General features: G+C 38.3%; 1 protein-coding gene across 1 annotated transcript in view; it reads left to right on the forward strand.

Annotated features, from left to right (window-relative positions):
* RPP30 (ribonuclease P/MRP subunit p30) overlaps window positions 1–13343 on the forward strand; it is a 29092-nt gene extending 15749 nt beyond the window's left edge. Inside the window, exons 7-11 of the mRNA XM_065922897.1 lie at window positions 5741–5857; window positions 6401–6430; window positions 6841–6878; window positions 7242–7321; window positions 11558–13343. Of these exons, the coding sequence (XP_065778969.1) occupies window positions 5741–5857; window positions 6401–6430; window positions 6841–6878; window positions 7242–7321; window positions 11558–11667 (375 nt within the window). The 3' untranslated portion in view covers window positions 11668–13343. The remainder of the gene's footprint in view (window positions 1–5740; window positions 5858–6400; window positions 6431–6840; window positions 6879–7241; window positions 7322–11557) is intronic.
* The last annotated feature ends 4640 nt before the right edge of the window (window positions 13344–17983 follow it).

Below are 17983 nucleotides of genomic sequence, written 5' to 3' on the forward strand. Positions count from 1 at the left end.
TAACTACATCAGGTGATAGTTGTGTTAATTATTTTGATCTTGGTAATCATTCTACACTGTAGAGCAATGGTCCCCAACCTTTTTGGCACCAAGGACTGTTTGCTTGGAAGACAATTTTTCCATGGACTCGAGGCTTGGGGGAGGGGGGATAGATGTTTTCACTTTCGCCCGCCTCTCATCTCCTGCTGTGTGACCAGGTTCCTAACAGGCCATGTACTGCTACTGGTCCATGACTTGGAGACCCCTGATGTAGAGTATATTTATATCAAATGATCACATAATATACTTTAGATATATACATTATATTTTTCAATCATCCCTCAATAAAGCTTTAAAAAAAGAAGTAAAAGAAGGTTGCAATTATGAAGGAGGGCCCAGGAACTAAGACATACCAAAGCATTCCTTATAAATAATTTTTAGCAGCTTTCATCCCTCTTGGTATCTTCACCACATGCTTAGGGCACCATAATTTCAGTTATGTTAATTCCCTCTAGAATCTCCTACAAACCTCCTCTGAAGTCTGAGTAACTTGTAATAGAATCATTTTATCTTGTTATAGTTGGGTTTCAAGAAAGTTGAATTCAGCTCCTCTTCTTGGATAACCAAATGACCTCTAATAGCATTTCAAGGTCTAAGCTCTCACACTTGCTCTCAGCCTGCAACTTTAAGGTGGGGTAGATGTGAATTCTCTATTATGCAAGTGATATAATTGAGACTCAGGTAGCTTACATCTCACAACAGGTACACATCTCTCTCCAAGGTTAACTTGGGATTTGTACTCAAGCTTTGATTCTAAATCTGCTGTCATTTTCCTCTTGGGAAATGCTATTTAAAATTACAGCAGAGCTCTTAGTTAAGCACAAAGTAATTTCATATTTTAAAAAGTCTTTATGAAATCAGGTTTTGAGAAGAATTTTCTTTAAGCAACACCTATCTTTACCTTCCCTTTGATTTTTTTTCTTAAACAGTGTTTTGCCATTCAACAACAACTTAAGTTTTTTGAGCTATTTTCAGTGATTGTATGTTTTATGCTCTCTTTGTGAAGTTTTCCCTTCAGCATTTTCTCTAACCCTAATCCATTTGTCTTCTTGGTCCAATTAGTCACCACAGAGAGAAATCCAGTAAATAGTATCTGAAACAATGAGATTGTTCCAGGAATCTTTCCACATATCCTTGAGTTGGGTGTGACTGCTCTATAAACTTTATTCTTCATCACATATACTGTGAACCTAAATGTGTTAAGTACTTTAGGGATCTAGTGCTTGGAGCAGTGCCAGCAAACTTGGCAGTATCAAAAAATGTCTGTGTGGCAAAAAAAAAAAAAGAAACCATCTGAAATGACAGACTGTGGAAATGGTTTCACTTATGTCATAGACAAATGATTAGTCTCTTTAATATATAAAGAGCTCCTAGAAGTTGATAGGGCTTCCCTGGTGGCTCAGACGGTAAAGAATTCTCCTGCAATGCAGGAGACCTGGGTTTGATCCCTGGGTGGGAAAGATCCCCCTGGAGAAGGGCATGACAACCCACTCCAATATTCTTACCTGGAAAATCCCCATGAGCAGAGAAGCCTGGTGGACTACAGTCCATGGGGTCGCAAAGAGTCAGACATGACTGAGTGACTAAACATGCTTTCAGAAGTTGATAAGCTTAAAAAAGAGAGATCACTGTTCAATCCAAAAAAATGGATTAAGAATATGAAAAGGACATTTCACAGGAAAGGAAATACAAATAGGCTGTTAACATATGAAAAGAGGCTTAAATTCATCATGCTAAGAGAAATTCACATCAAAAATCACCTATCTGATTGGCACAAACCCAGAAGTTTGATGACACATGGTTGTAAGGCTGTGGGAAAGCAAGGATTCTCATGCTTTGATTGTAATTGTGAAAGTGGAGCAGTCCATATGAGGGAGGGTTAATTTGGCAACAACTATCAGAATTATACATGCTTTACCCTCTGACCTAGTGTATTAGTTGCTTGGGGTTATCATAACAGAGTACCACAAATGGGGTGGCTTAAACTAATAGAAATGCATCAACTCACAGTTCTGGAGACTGGAAGTCTGAAATCAAGACATTATGGAGTTATGCTCCCTCTGAGACCAATTGGGCGATCCTTCTTTGTCTCTTCCTAGCTTTTTGTGATTTGCTGGCAGTCTTTGGTGGTCGTTGGCCTACAGCTGCATAGCTCTGATTTCTGCCTCTGTCTTTATTGTGTATCTCTTACGTCTTCACATGGTCATCATCTTATAAGGACACCAGTCATACTGAAACAGGAGTCTGCCCTATTCCAGCATGACTTCATTTTAATTTACATCTATAGTGACCCTGTTTCCAAATGAGGTTATATCCTAAATACTGAGTTAATTAGGACCTCAACATAACCTTCATAAGAGACACAATTCAATCCATAATACCCAGCAATCCCACCTTAGCGTTTGTTCTACACATATATTGGAACAACTGAAAACTATCAGAGGCTTGGTTAAGCATGCCATACCTCTTCAATGGAGTATTGCAGCTCTAAAGCGATGCTGAAGTTAGGAACTGACATGGAAAACCCTTCCAGTCAGAACCACAGTGTAGTAGGCTATCTTTGGGGTAAGAAAGAGGAAAACAGATGTTCATATTTGCTTATATTTGTATGAAGATACTCTGGGAAAAGACATAAGAAATTAATAAAAGTGATTATGGGAGGTGGGGGTGGGGCAAACAGGAGCAGAGATACAATTAAGACTTTTTGTTGCTTTCTTGTGTTACTTGATATGTGAATCATATGAACAAGTTACCTACCTCAAAGAGTGATACACCAAGAGTGTCCTCCTTTGCACTTCAGTAAAGAACTGATTTTTATGAAATAAACAGGAATCTGTATATTGTCCCAGTAATCAACCCCCTATTTTCTTTCTCTCTTCTTTCTCTTAAGCTTTGCTTTAGTTCTTGGAATTTTACCACCACTATCTTTTCACATGTCACACACCTGCTCTTGGTTTGTAGCATCGTTATGACTGTTATTTCTCATTAGTAAAGAAATATCTGCTTATTCCAGAACCTTTGGTCAGAGATGCAAACAAAAGCTAATCAAGCAGGCACTGGCACTCTTTATGAAAAAGCTGTTATGAATAATCAGCTGATGAGCTTAAGGCAATTTACATTAAAATGGTCTTGGAAGCAGGAGCGCAGGTAATGAGTCTGTATTTCATCTATCTAAAATTTTTAAATAAAGTGTTATGAAAGACGTGTTCACAGCCTTCAGTAGCGCATTATCTTCAGTGTCTGAGTTTTCTTTCCATTTTAAAAGTGAATTTGATTAATGTACTAAGATCAGAATCAGAACTTTTTTCTTAAAAAATAATTAAATGGATAATTGTGTCCATTTAACCCTCACCACACCCCAAAAAGTTTCTATTTTGCTCTGGTCCCCAAGGGGGCGGGAGGTGGGGGAAGTAGCAAGAATACTTTGGGACCTGGTCACCTACATCTTTTATTTCTCCTCCTCTCCATCTTACTGACCTGGGTTTTAGTTCAGCACCTAGAGGGATGAGGAAAAGAGGTACATGTAAGTAAGCCTCTTTGGCTAGTTAGTAGTTTTGGTTAGAGAAATAGCCAGGGGGATAGTTGAGAATATGGTTGAAAGACATGATTTGGTTTATCTGTGAATTTCAACTTGCCAAATTAATCCTGGTTTCTTTTATGATGGATAATCCATAATGAACAGCATTATCATATGACTTCTTTTCCATAAGCTACTATTTATTCCCCCATAAGCTACTATTTATTCCCTCAGAATATTAATATATTAAGTGCTTTTTATATAAAAGAACAGCTCAGTGTTACAGAGAAGTGTCATGATACCAGCTTCCGAATGTCCAGGCTAGACAGGGAGAATGGGATGTATCTGTGCCCCAAAGAATATCGTAGCAGACATTATTCCCAGATATAATCAACACAAGACAAAGAATTGGGGGCAGGAAGAAGCTGTCTGAAAAAAGGAGAGGGGGAGATTGCGGTGTGGAAAACAGTGTGTAAATGCTAATTAAACTAGGATCAGATATATAGGAAGCTAAAATAAAATCTGAGCACCTCAAGGCAGGAAGAAAAGGAAAGGGAAGATTAAGGGATGGAAAAAGAAGAAGTCTGTATTCAGAAGACAGATTTTTTGCATTCCTTGTTACACTCAGGAATAGACCTCCAGCTGGACACGTCCCAACCCATCTACCTCCTGGGCTTTGCCTGCTTTACTTACTTTGTTCCTTCAAGAGACGCTGCAGCCATCGTGACTCTAATCATCACCTCCATGAGAAAATCCTTAGATGCTTTGTGTGGCTACTAAGATTAATTCTGTCTCTGTTCTAAAGACCTGCACTGCTGGCCCTTGCCATCCTCTTCCAGCCTCCACTCCCACCACAGGGCTCTCCTCCTTCTCTCCTCCCCAGCCTTTGACCTTCGCCACATACTCCACCACTCCCTCCAACCCTAGAGCCTCTTCATATACACACCCCCCACCCCTCCTTGTGCAAGTGCTTCACTCTTCTGCTATTTAACTGATTAAGTCCTTCCTCACCTACACCTAGACTTCTCCTTGACATTACTTAGCACAGTGGAAGTTTTTAATTTGTGTGTAATTATTTGTTGGTCTTCTCCACTAAACCGGAAGTTTTTAGAAGAGAAGAACCGTGTAAGCTTTTGCTCACCATTCCCATGCACAGCTGACTTGAAACCCCTCTCTTGTAAATGGATGAAGATGCAAATCACTCATCAGGGAAGCAGAATAGTGTAGTGGTGGATTTAGTCCCTTTGCCACCTCTTCCAGGCTGAACAATCAGTTGACGAGCTTAAGGCAGTTTACATTAAAATGGTCTTGAAAGCAGGAGCTCAGGTAATGGTTCTGTATTTCATCTATCTAAAATTTTTAAATGAGATGTTACCTGTGAATACCTGTGGATTCCACCCTATTAAGAACACCTTAAACAAGAAAGTTTCTTTTTCTCATGTAGAAGGCCAAGCTTGCAAGCTGGCCAATGTCAGGGATGCAGGCTGCTTTCATTGTTTTTGCTGGGCATTCATGAACCCCACTTAAGATACTGACTCCATTAGTAAAGAAAATGGGGAGATCAGAGCGGGACAGCTAGCTGTCTCTGCCATAGTGCTTTCTAGGCTTTGTGGGCGTTGAGTAAATACATAAGACTCTCTCAGCACAGTGCCTGGCACATGGCACTTCTTGGCTGTTTGTGTTTCTTCCTTCAGCATTTGCATACTAAATCACTTACCCTAGATGCCTTCTACTCCTGTTCTTAGGATGTTTTTGAGTTCTTCACTTTTTGTCTCTTCATTCTGGATCAAATTAGTTGGTTTACTACATTTGCAAACAGTCTACCCTGCCTGTAGGGAACACATCTCCAATTTCCTTTTGCTAGTTCATGGAGTAGTAGCCCTTCTGCCACACCACTGGGACATTGCTCTCCTCGGCCTCTTGATGACTCCTGTTTATATAAAGTCAGCTTCCCCACAGCTCAGATAAACTCTGTTGATCAAATAGAGCCAAAGATCTTTTTTTCTCCCATGGATGGTGCCATCTGAGCACAAATATGCCTTTTTTCAAAGCTATACCTGGACATGTAGGAGTTAGGCGAGGAGGGACAGGGTGAGGAAGGAGGTGAGAGGGAAGTTCAGTGAAAATAAAGTAAGACAGTGTGTGTTAACCTTGACAGTTTTGTTTTCTTTGTTTCCTGTGAAGGCAATTGACCGAGGAGTGGGCTTTGAACTTCTCTATAGCCCTGCTATCAAAGACTCCACGATGAGAAGGTACACAATTTCCAACGCCCTCAATTTGATGCAGGTCTGCAAAGGAAAGGTATGGTTCCATAATTAGGATGTTTTTCAAATCTGATTGTTTATTATCAATATACTGGGGTTATCCAGCTGATCCTTAGAGCAAAAAGTTCTCAAGGCCCAAGAACAAATTCTCCCATTTCACCAGGCTCTGCAGGTTTTAAGAGAAAGAAAAATACCCTAGGGAAAAATAACATGAAGCGGGGAAGAAGTGTTGAAAGTCTTTTATCTTTCAGTAAAGAATTGGCCATTTACCTACTGTGAAAGAATAGTCTGGAGAGCAATTATTTGTCCTCATTGAGTTGAATTAAGGTTACATGCCCTTTTCAACTAGTTTTTTAAACTGAATCAGTTTATCTGTTGGGAAAGCCTGCTCTGTTTCTTATTTTAGGCTGCTTTTAGTCTGACATGAGGTCTTTCATCCATCATTTTAATTATGTACCTTATCTTAAGAAGAAGTTGGTGTTTATGTTAAAATTTGATTGCTGGTTATTTGTATTGTAAGACTCTTCAGTTTTTTCCCACATTTATCTAAGATTAATGTTGATTACTTTCTATTTTGTAGAATGTAATTATATCTAGTGCTGCAGAAAGGGTAAGTCTGGCATTAAGTACTTTGTTTTCACTTTTCAAGTTTTAAAACTAAAAGGTTTCTAGGGCAGAAATTAGAATAGTAATGTAATAAAAGGTTGTGTTTTCATTGTTAACTTCATTTGCTCATTGTAATTGCTGAAGAGCAATTTTATTCCTATTTATCCCCATTCTTTTGAGGCTTCAGATTTTGTTTATATAAATAGTCTTTCCTTTATATTGTTGTAAAATGCTTTTCAAGGATCTTTTTTATTTTAAAAAATGTAAGAAACCCATCAAAATTATAATGACTTAAATTTATGCAGTTGACTTCCTTATTTTTAGATACTTAAGCATCCTATTTACTGCAGATGAAGTCATTGAAATGTTATGAATAACTTCTCTCATATCTATTTTTTGTTCATTTTATTTTAGCCTTTAGAAATAAGAGGCCCATACGATGTGGCAAACTTATATCCTTTTCTGAATAAGAAGTCATTGCAATTTTCTTTTAGGGAATTTGGAATTTGATATATTAAACTTTAACAGGAGTTTTAAAACTATAAGTTTATCAACTAAGCTTCAAAAACAAATTACATCAGACTTAAAGTGCTCTATCCTTTTGTTTTCTGGATGAAGGGTAAAGTAGAAAAGAAGGGGAAGAGTAAAAGTTTAGAGTTAAATGAGTCTTTTCTCAAATGCTTTTTCCATTTGGGCTAAGAACTGTAGATTAAAGTGTCTCTTTAGGAGCCAGGGCAGCTGGCATTGTCGGTTATGTTTCTGTTAATCTGGTGTCCTCGGCTGACTCTGGGCTGAAATCTTTAACGACCCCCCAGAGGGTTGCTGTTTGGGCTGTCTGAAAGTGATGCCAAGGCTGCAGTGTCCACCAACTGCCGAGCAGTGCTTCTGCATGGAGGTGAGTATGTTTTTCCAACAGAATCACTGAGTCGTCATGTTAAGAGCCAGTCATTTCTGTCAGACAGTTGAGCCATATCAACTTTTATTATCCTACCTCTCAGAGTTCCTTTAAAGTCATCTTTTCTGAACCCACTAGCCATGTGCATCAATGCTTTTCTTGCCCTTCACTTAAGGCTTTATGTTCTGTAGTTTGTGGAATGAATATACTTCGCCTTGAGTGTTGAATGCGTTCTTTCAAGCTCTACATATACATATCCCTGCCTACATTTTGACAGGCCTCTAATTGCCCTTTCTCCTCCAGAGGGACATGCTTTCCCCGCTGAAAATCACTGAGAGAAGTGAAAAGTGAAAAGTACATGTTAAGCCATTGATGAGGAGCACAAAAGCGCCGAACACGTTTTTAAAGATCCAGCTAGCAAACTCAGACCACAACTTTGCACATTTATTACATCTTGTGGTTCTTTCTCATTTTTTGTTTCCACGTTCAAGTATGCATAGACTCCATGTTTTTTACTCACGTTTCATTTATATATATCTACCTCCTTACCTTAATTCCACTGCTTGAAGGCACTGAATTTCTTATTCATCAAATGATAAAAATTGAACTAGAAGTGTTTGATATGCCAGGGCTTTGGAGAATGAAAAAGAGGCTTTTTATTTATTTATTTATTTTCCATTTATTTTTATTAATGGGAGGCTAATTGCTTTACAGTATTGTAGTGGTTTTTGCCATACATTGACATGAATCAGCCGTGGATTTACATGTGTTCCCCATCACGATCCCCCCTCCCACCTCCCTCTTCATCACATCCCTCTGTGTCTTCCCAGTGCACCAGCCCTGAGCACTTGTCTCATGCATCCAACCTGGGCTGGCGATCTGTTTCACCCTTGATAGTATACTTGTTTCAATGCTGTTCTCTCAGAACATCCCACCATTTCCTTCTCCCACAGGGTCCAAAAGTTTGTTCTATACATCTGTGTCTCTTTTTCTGTTTTGCATATAGGGTTATCGTTACCATCTTTTTAAATTCCATATATATGCGTTAGTATACTGTATTGGTCTTTATCTTTCTGGCTTACTTCACTCTGTATAATGGGCTCCAGTTTCATCCACCTCATTAGAACTGATTCAAATGAATTCTTTTTAATGGCTGAGTAATATTCCATGGTGTATATGTACCGCAGCTTCCTTATCCATTCGTCTGCTGATGGGCATCTAGGTTGCTTCCATGTTCTGACAATTATAAACAGTGCTGCAGTGAACATTGGGGTGTTTAGCTGTTTTTGTCTTCATTCTCTTGCTTGCTTGCTTCATTCTCTTGCTCATTCATGCTTGCTGTCCCTGTAGAATTAATAGCACATCTATAGGATAAATTGTAATTACCATGGTTTTACTTGACATTGGGATCAATGAGACAGTAGTATGGTGGGATACTAGGATTACTGATTCAGTCTAAGGTTCTGTTCAGTTCAGTCACTCAGTTGTGTCCAACTCTTTGTGACCCAGTGTATGGCAGCACACTAGGCTTCCCTGTCCATCACCAACTCCCAGAGTTTACTCAAACTCATGTCATTGAGTCAGTGATGCCATCCAACCATCTCATCCTCTGTCGTCCCCTTCTCCTCCTACCTTCAATCTTTCCCAGCATCCGGATCTTTGCAGAGAGTCAGTTCTTTGCATCAGGTGGCCAGAGTATTGGAGATTCAGCTTCAGCATCAGTCCTTCCAATGAGTATTGAGGACTAATTTCCTTTAGGATTGACTGGTTTGATCTCCTTGCTGTCCAAGGGCATCTCAAGAGTCCTCTCCAACACCACGGTTCAAAAGCTTCAATTCTCCGGTACTCAGCACTCTTTATGGTCCAACTCTCACATCCGTACATGACTACTGGAAAACCATAGCTTTGATTAGACAGACCTTTGTCAGCAAAGTAATGTCTCTGCTTTTTAATATGCTGTCTAGGTTTGTCATAGCTTTTCTTCCAAGGAACAAGCATCTTTTTAATTTTATGGCTGCAGTCACCATCTGCAGTGATTTTGGAGCCCAAGAAAATAAAGTCTCTGACTGTTTCCATTGTTTCCTGATGAAAGTGAAAGAAAAGAGTGAAAAAGCTGGCTTAAACTCAGTATTCAAAAACTAAGATCATGGCATCTGGTCCCATCACTTCATGGCAAATAGATGGGGTAAACAGTGGAAACAGTGAGAGCCTAAGTTTACATGAAAAGAATTACTTGATTCTGAGGCAAGAGGATTCAAAGTCTCACTGTTATCCTCTGTACTGGTAAGACCAAACTGGCACCTGCATCATCCTGAGTGCACATTTAAGGACACCACTGCACAGAAGCACTCCCAGAAGATGGTTAATCCTTGGAGGGTGTGAAAACCATCTCCTGAGAGCAATTGTTGAAAATAGTGCAGGAGTAGATACCTAGAAAACAGAAGAGTTGAGACACAGTAGTAGCTGGCCTTCCACGTTTTAAGGCTTGCTATAAGGAATCAAAGTCAGATGAGTCCTGTGGGGTTCTAACAGCCAGTGAAGAGCAATTTTAAGGTCGAGACAGAGAAAAGAGGTTCAGGGTCTAAAAGTGTTACTTTAGTAACTATATAAAAATCTTGTCTTTCAGTGGTTTATAATCTTGTTGACTTAGATTAAGAAGTGAATGTTCATGTGATTAAAAAAGAATATTTTTGACATGGAACTAAAATAATTTTGAAACTAATCCTTTTTGTTTTGTTACAAACATTTTTGTTAATTGCTTTTCACAATTTAATTTTTATACTTTTTTATTTGTTCTGCTGATTTTTAGACTAAATATATATACATAGTGATAAAATAAACATCTGTAGATGTAACATTTTTCTTGCTGAAATGCAAATTTTGGGCAATTTCTGTTTGTTTTGAGATTCCCTGATTATTTTGGCTTTGTAATGACCTTGAGAGAAGTTTTGTCCCTGTTATAAGTTAAAATGCTTTTAAATAACTGACAGAAATTTAGTAGACTTGGTAAATTAATCTTGATAAATGAGAAGGTAATATTTAACTTTTTAGAAATGACTTTACTTCTATTACATGAAATAAGTCTTAATTAAATTTGTGTTTATCAAGTCCCTTTGATTTTATCTCTTTTGTTACCAAAGGGCCTTGCTTCCTCCCTCATCCTTCCCCATTTCTTAAGGACTAAGTTTAAATCTCTTCATGGCACTGTGACCTTTCACAAACTACCCCTCCAGCCTTGATTCCCCCTGATTTTTACATACTCCTCCTTTACACCAGTTATCTTGTCTCCTAAGTATTATTTTCTTCTTATCTCTCTCTCCATATCTTTGCAAAGGAAAACTTTCCTTTTTCTTTTCCTTCTTTTATGATAGTGTTACTTCTTTTATGATACCTTCCTGATTCATCCAGGCAGGGTTACTTCTTGTGGGGTCTCCATTTCTATTATACTATTATATTTGCCCCTGATGTGCTATCAGTATGGGTAGAAAGAAGCGCTGTTTAGGCATCTCAGAATCCTCTGTAGGTGACACAGTGCCTGGGCCCTTAGTACATTTTTAGCAGAAGTTAGCTAGACTGAAGCTAAACTCTGCTGCCAGCCTGACCTAAACATCTAATAATTTCCATTCTTCTTTGTCCATTGTCACCAACATAAAAGAGATCAATAACCATGTGTATTATTCTTTATTCACTCAATAAGTATTTCTTAAACACTTGTTAAATAGCCAGGCGTTGCTGTATGTTGGCGATACCATATGATTGATTCTTCAGACAGACACTCATGATCTAGTGAGGGACACAGATAATGAACGGTGTGTGCCATAAAGTGAAGTGAGCACACACACCACCATGGATCATTACGGCTGACTGTTGTACTTGCTGTCCTGACTCATCCATCTCTCCACACTTTAAGCATGTGCTGTCCCAACCTCTGAAACTTGGTTTCTGGCTACATGAGATACCATTAGAGACAGACCATTAGAGATAATCTGCCCTGTAATTTTACCCTTGAGGGTAGTCCCTTTGGAATGAACTAGTTGTTAATAATATACTGATATTTGTATAATCTAGGGGCAGGTAAAGGTGATAGCAGTAAGTAGCATCAGCGCTCATAGCAGTTCATATAGGTTTATCATTTACTCATGCTATAAGTCACAGTAACATGGGGATGCTTGTTACACCACTTCTTTAAATCATATCTTAACTTTAAGCACCTTGGTTTCCCTGTTTGACTTATAGAAACTAGAAAAACTGCTTTTGGAATTATTTCCACGGTGAAGAAACCTCGGACATCAGAAGCAGATGATGATTCTCTTCCAGCCTGCAAAAAAGCCAAATGTGAGAGCTGAAAAGAACCCTCCATCTCGGTCAACACTGCCCTTTCAGAGTCCATCAGCCACTCTGAACAGAAATAGAACCCCTGTATGATTCACTGTTTGCACTTGGAGCCAGATGTCACTAGTCTATAAAAACAATCTTATATTCAAGTCATTAAAATAACAAAACCTAGTAAAGCATCAAAAAAAGAAAAAAAAGACTCCCCTTAATGAATTTAGATATATTTTAGGAGAAAAACAAAGACTAGTTTGTTTATCCTTTGCATTAAGTGATAAATGACAGGTATACTTGAATAAGATGTTTTAATACAAGAGACTCTTTAAAAATGTTTCTTGTTCATTTTGAAGTGCATGCTTTTCAGCTTCACTTGGGATACATGGCTTATTATTTTTTAGTTTTACTACTCAAAAGTGATTATTTTGAGGACTATTAAAACTTTTGTTAAGGGGTTGACTTTTTAGTTGATCTTTTGCTTTAAGCCTCTCTTTCATTATGTTCATGAAGTCCAAGTCCTTTCTAAGAGGAATTGCTATAAAATTTGTGGAAGGAAAGGAAAGGTGCACATAAAATCACACTTGGCCTCTTTCTTTGCTGCTTCTTACCTCCATGTTGTCCTTAAGATAAGATTCCTCTGAGTTGGAAGCCCCTGGAAACCTAATACTGATTTTTATAAAACTATAGTAAAAATCTCAAAGTACTGGATTCAACCAATTTTGTAAATAATTTTTTTTAATAGTGGGATCGTTATGTTAAATAGAAATAGCCTTTTTTTTTTTTTTACAAGTATCTGCATTAGTGCTATATTGATACTAAGAAAATTGGAGAAAGCTTTACACCAAACTTACGTATGAATTTAGATGCTTACATAAAATATTGGCAAAACAGTGCATCCAGGTGAGATTTATTCTAGAAAGGTAAGTGTTTCAGTTCTTTTCAGTGTACTATACTTTATCATATTAATAGGTCAAATTAGATAAATCAGAATCATCTTAATAGATGGCTAGTAAGACATTTAATAAAACATGAAATCTACTCCTAATTTAAAAAATAATAAAAGCCCTTAACAAAATACAAGTATAGGAATACTTCATACATACATGCATATGTTTGTTTCTATTTATATACTGTATTAAGCATCATGATTCTAAAATAAAGCTTTTTTTACTCCCATCTGAACGCAATATGATGGATTAGCCTGCTGCACTCCCTAAAACAGATGGCCACTGCTGCTGAACCCTAGAACCTGCCACTTCCTTGAGTGCCAGCTTGCTTCTACCTTCACCCTACTGCATTCACTTGTGTTTATTCACAAGTCTGTTTATGCCTTTGCATTTATTTAGCATTATAAAATTATGTAAGTTAATTTAAAATTATGAAAACCGATGAACTAGGAGGAGCAAAAAAAAAGGATTCCCAGGAAAATTAATGCTTTTGAGAAATTTTAAAAAGATAAGTGATTTAAAAGAACTGTCAAAATAGGTGTGAGCAAGTCTTTTATTTTACCAGTCTTTTATTTTTTTCTTCTTCTTTTTTAAATTGATGTAACATTGTTTATAAAGTTTTATGTGTATAACATTATAATTCAACTTATATACACTACCAAAAGTTTCTACCCATCACCATACAGTTGACCCCTTACCAATTAATTCCACATAAGAATTAAATCATTTAGTATTTGTCTTTCTCAGTCTGACTTAATTCCCTTAGCATCATATCCTCAAGGTCCATCTGTGATGTCACAAATGGCAAGATTCCTTCTTATTTTATGGCTAAGTAGTAGTCTATTTTATATACTCACACACAAACCACATCTTTATCTGTTCATTTGTTGATGGACATTTAAGTTGTTTCCATACCGTAGGTATGTAAATAGCACTATAGTGAACATAGTAGTGAGTATATCTTTACAAATTTGTGCTTTCATATTCTTTGGATAAATTCCCAGAAGTGCAATAGCTGAGTCATGGTAGTTCTATTCGTAATTTTTTGAGGAATCTCCATAGTGTTTTCCTTATTTGCATTTTCACCAATAATGTATGAGGGGTCCCTTTTCTCCACTTTCTCTGTATAACATTTGTTATTTCCTGCCTTTTTGATAATAGCCACATTCCAATAGGCAATCAGGTATGACATAGGTATTAGCATTATCTTTCTGCATGTTGTCTTCTCAGGCAAGGGAAACATGCAAAAGTAAAAGGCTACACAGCAAAAGAAACCCCCCAGCAAAATGAAAAGACAGCCAACAAGGACCTACTGAATAGCACAGGGAACAATAATAAATATTTTGTAATAAACTGTAAAGAAGAATCTGAAAAAGTATGGTATGTGTGTGTGTAAAAGAAAGTTTTTGTCTAGTAAAAAGGCAACCTTTTGAGTGGGAATAAAATAATCTATCAGATGAGGGGTTAATAGTCAAAATGTATTAAAAAAAATTCATACCACTCACCAACAAAACACTAAACAACCTGATTAAAAATGGGCAGAGGATCTGAATATAGACATTTTTCCAGAGGTGTACAGATGGCCAATAATTGACACATGGAGAGATGTTCAATATCACTTATTCAAATCAACACTAAATGAGATGCCACTTTTCTTCTTTAAAATTAGAGAATAGAACTCAAAAACGAAGATCCCGCATCAGTGGAACCATACTTTGAAGAATAGGCTTTGATGTGAAGTGATGTGATGTGATGTGAAAGTCGCTCAGTTGCAACCTAGAATTCTCTAAGCCAGAATACTGGAGTGGATAGCCTTTCCCTTCTCTAGGGGATCTTCCCAACCCAGGGATTGAACCCAGGTCTCCCGCATTGCAGGCGGATTCTTCACCAGCTGAGCCACAAGGGAAGCCCACAAATGCACAAAAGATTGCACATGAGTGTATATTTACATATTTTAACTTGAAATTTTTAAGGGGATGTGTGTTCAGCTTATTTTTGATTCATCTCCATAATCTACACTTTCGATCAACTGACTGTAAGCCCCATCTGTGCCAGATATAATATTGAGGACTTTAACATTATATTGGAAAGGAAGTAAAGTTACAGCAGAATGTGAGTCTTGTTTGAAACATTTCAAGAAAAGCAACTGGATAAAGATGAGAAGTGCAGGTGCTTCTTGGTTTACATGCATCTGTTATGTATTTGCAGTTGTACCTGCTTTTTGTTTATGAATATGCACTTATCCTGTTGTTCAAAATAGGGCATGATGGCCAGTCACCAGTGAAGAGCAGCAGGCAGGGCTTTTTAAAGTTGGTTTTTGTTAGAATGTGAACTGGCTTAATTGTAACAAGATGACAGTAACTTTATTTCAGCAAGGTTCAGTTCAGTGGCTCAGTTGTGACCGACTCTGCAACCCAATGATCTGCAGCACACCAGGCCTCCCTGTCCATCACCAACTCCTGCAGTCCACTCAAACCCATGTCCATTGAGTCGGTGATGCCATCCAACCATCTCATCCTCTGTCATCCCCTTCTGCCCTCAATCTTTCCCAGCATCAGGGAAAGATGAGTCAGTTTTTAGATGAGTCAGTTCTCATCAGGTGGCCAGAGTATTGGAGTTTCAGCTTCAACATCAGTCCTTCCAATGAACACGCAGGACTGATCTTTAGGATGGACTGGTTGGATCTCCTTGCAGTCCAAGGGACTCTCAAGATTCTTCTCCAACACCACAGTTCAAAAGCATCAATACTGCGCTTAGCTTTCTTTATTGTCCAACTTTCACATCCATACATGACCACTGGAAAACCATAGCCTCAAATAGACGGACCTCTGTTGGCAAAGTAATGTCTCTGCTTTTTATTATGCTATCTAGGTTGATCATAACTTTCCTTCCAAGGAGTAGGCATCTTTTAATTTCATGGCTGCAATCACCATCTGCAGTGATTTTGGAGCCCCCCAAAAATAAAGTCTGACACTGTTTCCACTGTTTCCTCATCTATTTCCCATGAAGTGATGGGACCAGATGCCATGATCTTAGTTTTCTGAATGTTGAGCTTTAAGCCAACTTTTTCACTCTCCTCTTCCACTTTCATCAAGAGGCTGTTTAGTTCTTCTTCACTTTCTGCCGTAAAGGTGGTGTCATCTGTATATCTGAGGTTATTGATATTTCTCCCAGCAATCTTGATTCCGGCTTGTGCTTCTTCCAGCCCAGCGTTTCTCATGATGTACTTTGCATATAAGTTAAACAAGCAGGGTGACAATATACAGCCTTGGCATACTCCTTTTCCTATTTGGAACCAGTCTGTTGTTCCATGTCTGGTTCTAACTTGCTTCCTGACCTGCATACAGGTTTCTCAAGAGGCAGGTCAGGTGGTCTGTCCTCTTTGAGAGCCCATCATCTCTTTCAGAATTTTCCACAGTTGTGATCCACACAGTCAAAGGCTTTGGCATAGTCAATAAAGCAGAAATAGATGTTTCTCTGGAACTCTTTTGCTTTTTGATGATCCAGCGAATGTTGGCAATTTGATCTCTGGTTCCTCTGTGTTTTCTAAATCCAGTTTGAACAGCTGGAAGTTCATGGTTCACATATTGCTGAAGCCTGACTTGGAGAATTTTGAGCATTACTTTACTAGCGTGTGAGATGAGTGCAATTGTGCGGTAGTTTGAGCATTCTTTGTCATTGCCTTTCTTTGGCATTGGAATGAGAACTGACCTTTTCCAGTCCTGTGGCCACTGCTGAGTTTTCCAAATTTGTTGGCATATTGAGTGCAGCACTTTCACAGCGTCATCATTCAGGATTTGAAATAGCTCAGCTGGAATTCCGTCGCCTCCACTAGCTTTGTTCGTAGTGAGGCTTTCCAAGGCCCACTTGACTTCACATTCCAAGATCTCTGGCTCTAGGTGAGCGATCACACCATCTTGATTATCTGGGTCATGAAGATCTTTTTTGTACAGCTCTTCTGTGTATTCTTGCCACCTCTTCTTAATATCTTCTGCTTCTGTTAGGTCCATACCATTTCCGTCCTTTATCGAGAGTAAGCGTCTTTTAATTTCATGGCTGCAGTCACCATCTGCAGTGATTTTGGAACCCAGAAAAATAAAGTCACCCACTGTGTCCACTGTTTTCCCCATCTATTTGCCATGAAGTGATGGGACCAGATGCCATGATCTTAGTTTTCTGAATGTTGAGCTTTAAGCCAACTTTTTCACTCTCCTCTTTCACTTTCATCAAGAGGCTGTTTAGTTCTTCTTCACTTTCTGCCATAAGGGTGGTGTCATCTGCATATCTGAGGTTATTGATATTTCTCCCAGCAATCTTGAGTCCAGCTTGTGCTTCTTCCAGCCCAGTGTTTCTCATGATGTACTCTGCATATAACTTAAATAAGCAGGGTGACATACTCCTTTACCTATTTGGAACCAGTATGTTGTTCCATTTCCATTTCTAACTGTTGCTTCCTGATCTGCATACAGGTTTCAGCAAGGTGGTCAGTTATAAATACAAAAGCCAATAGTTTTAATTAATAAATATTTTATAACAGTAACTTGTTAAAAAATACCATTTTAGAAGATGGTCCCTAATCACAGACATGTTACCAAGAAACGATGGAACTCACGAAGAAAACTCTTAAAGGATACAGGAAACTAAAGCCTGGAATATGTCAAGGGAGATGTGGTCAAATTCTTCCCCAGTTTATGAATTTAAGAAAATCCAAAGCAATGTATATATTATTGTTTAGTTTTGCTTTTAGGCTTTGTATTTTGAAAGAAAAAAATTGAGACTAGCTAGGGAGTTTTGTAGAGAAACACTGGGAGGGACTTGGAATGGTGATTATTACAGAGTACAACAGAAATCTAGTAACCAAAGCAGTGTATAATTGGTACAGAAATCCATGTAGATGAATAAAAGAGCTGAGAGTCCGGAACACTGCAGTTGTGAGAAGTGGTGACCGGGTTGTTCAGTTAGTGGTGTTGGAACAGCTGGCTACTTGGCAGGAGAGGCAGGACTCCATAGTACAGTGAAGTGCAGAGACTGAAGACGCGCTTCCCAACCTGCTAGTACCTGCTGCCCGTGGCTGTGGGCAGATGACATAACCACTCTGCATCACTGCTCTTCTCCCTGTGGTGTTATTGCAAGGGTTCAGTAGATTGAAATTTGTCGAAGGCTCAGAGCAGAACCTGTCAGGTAGAATGTTCCTACTAAGTATCAGCTATAATTCTGTCATTTAGGGGGAAAAGTCCACTGCCTATCTCATACCCAGGACACACACATCATAAATTCAAGTGGATTAAAGAGTTATTTTTTAAAAAAGATTGGATTGGAAAAGACCTAAACATAGTCACCAAAGCCAGAAAATAGAAAAGCTTGATCAGTTTGTCTCTATAAAAAT

Source organism: Muntiacus reevesi, chromosome 2 (assembly GCF_963930625.1).
Source record: "Muntiacus reevesi chromosome 2, mMunRee1.1, whole genome shotgun sequence".
Classification (NCBI taxonomy): domain Eukaryota; kingdom Metazoa; phylum Chordata; class Mammalia; order Artiodactyla; family Cervidae; genus Muntiacus; species Muntiacus reevesi.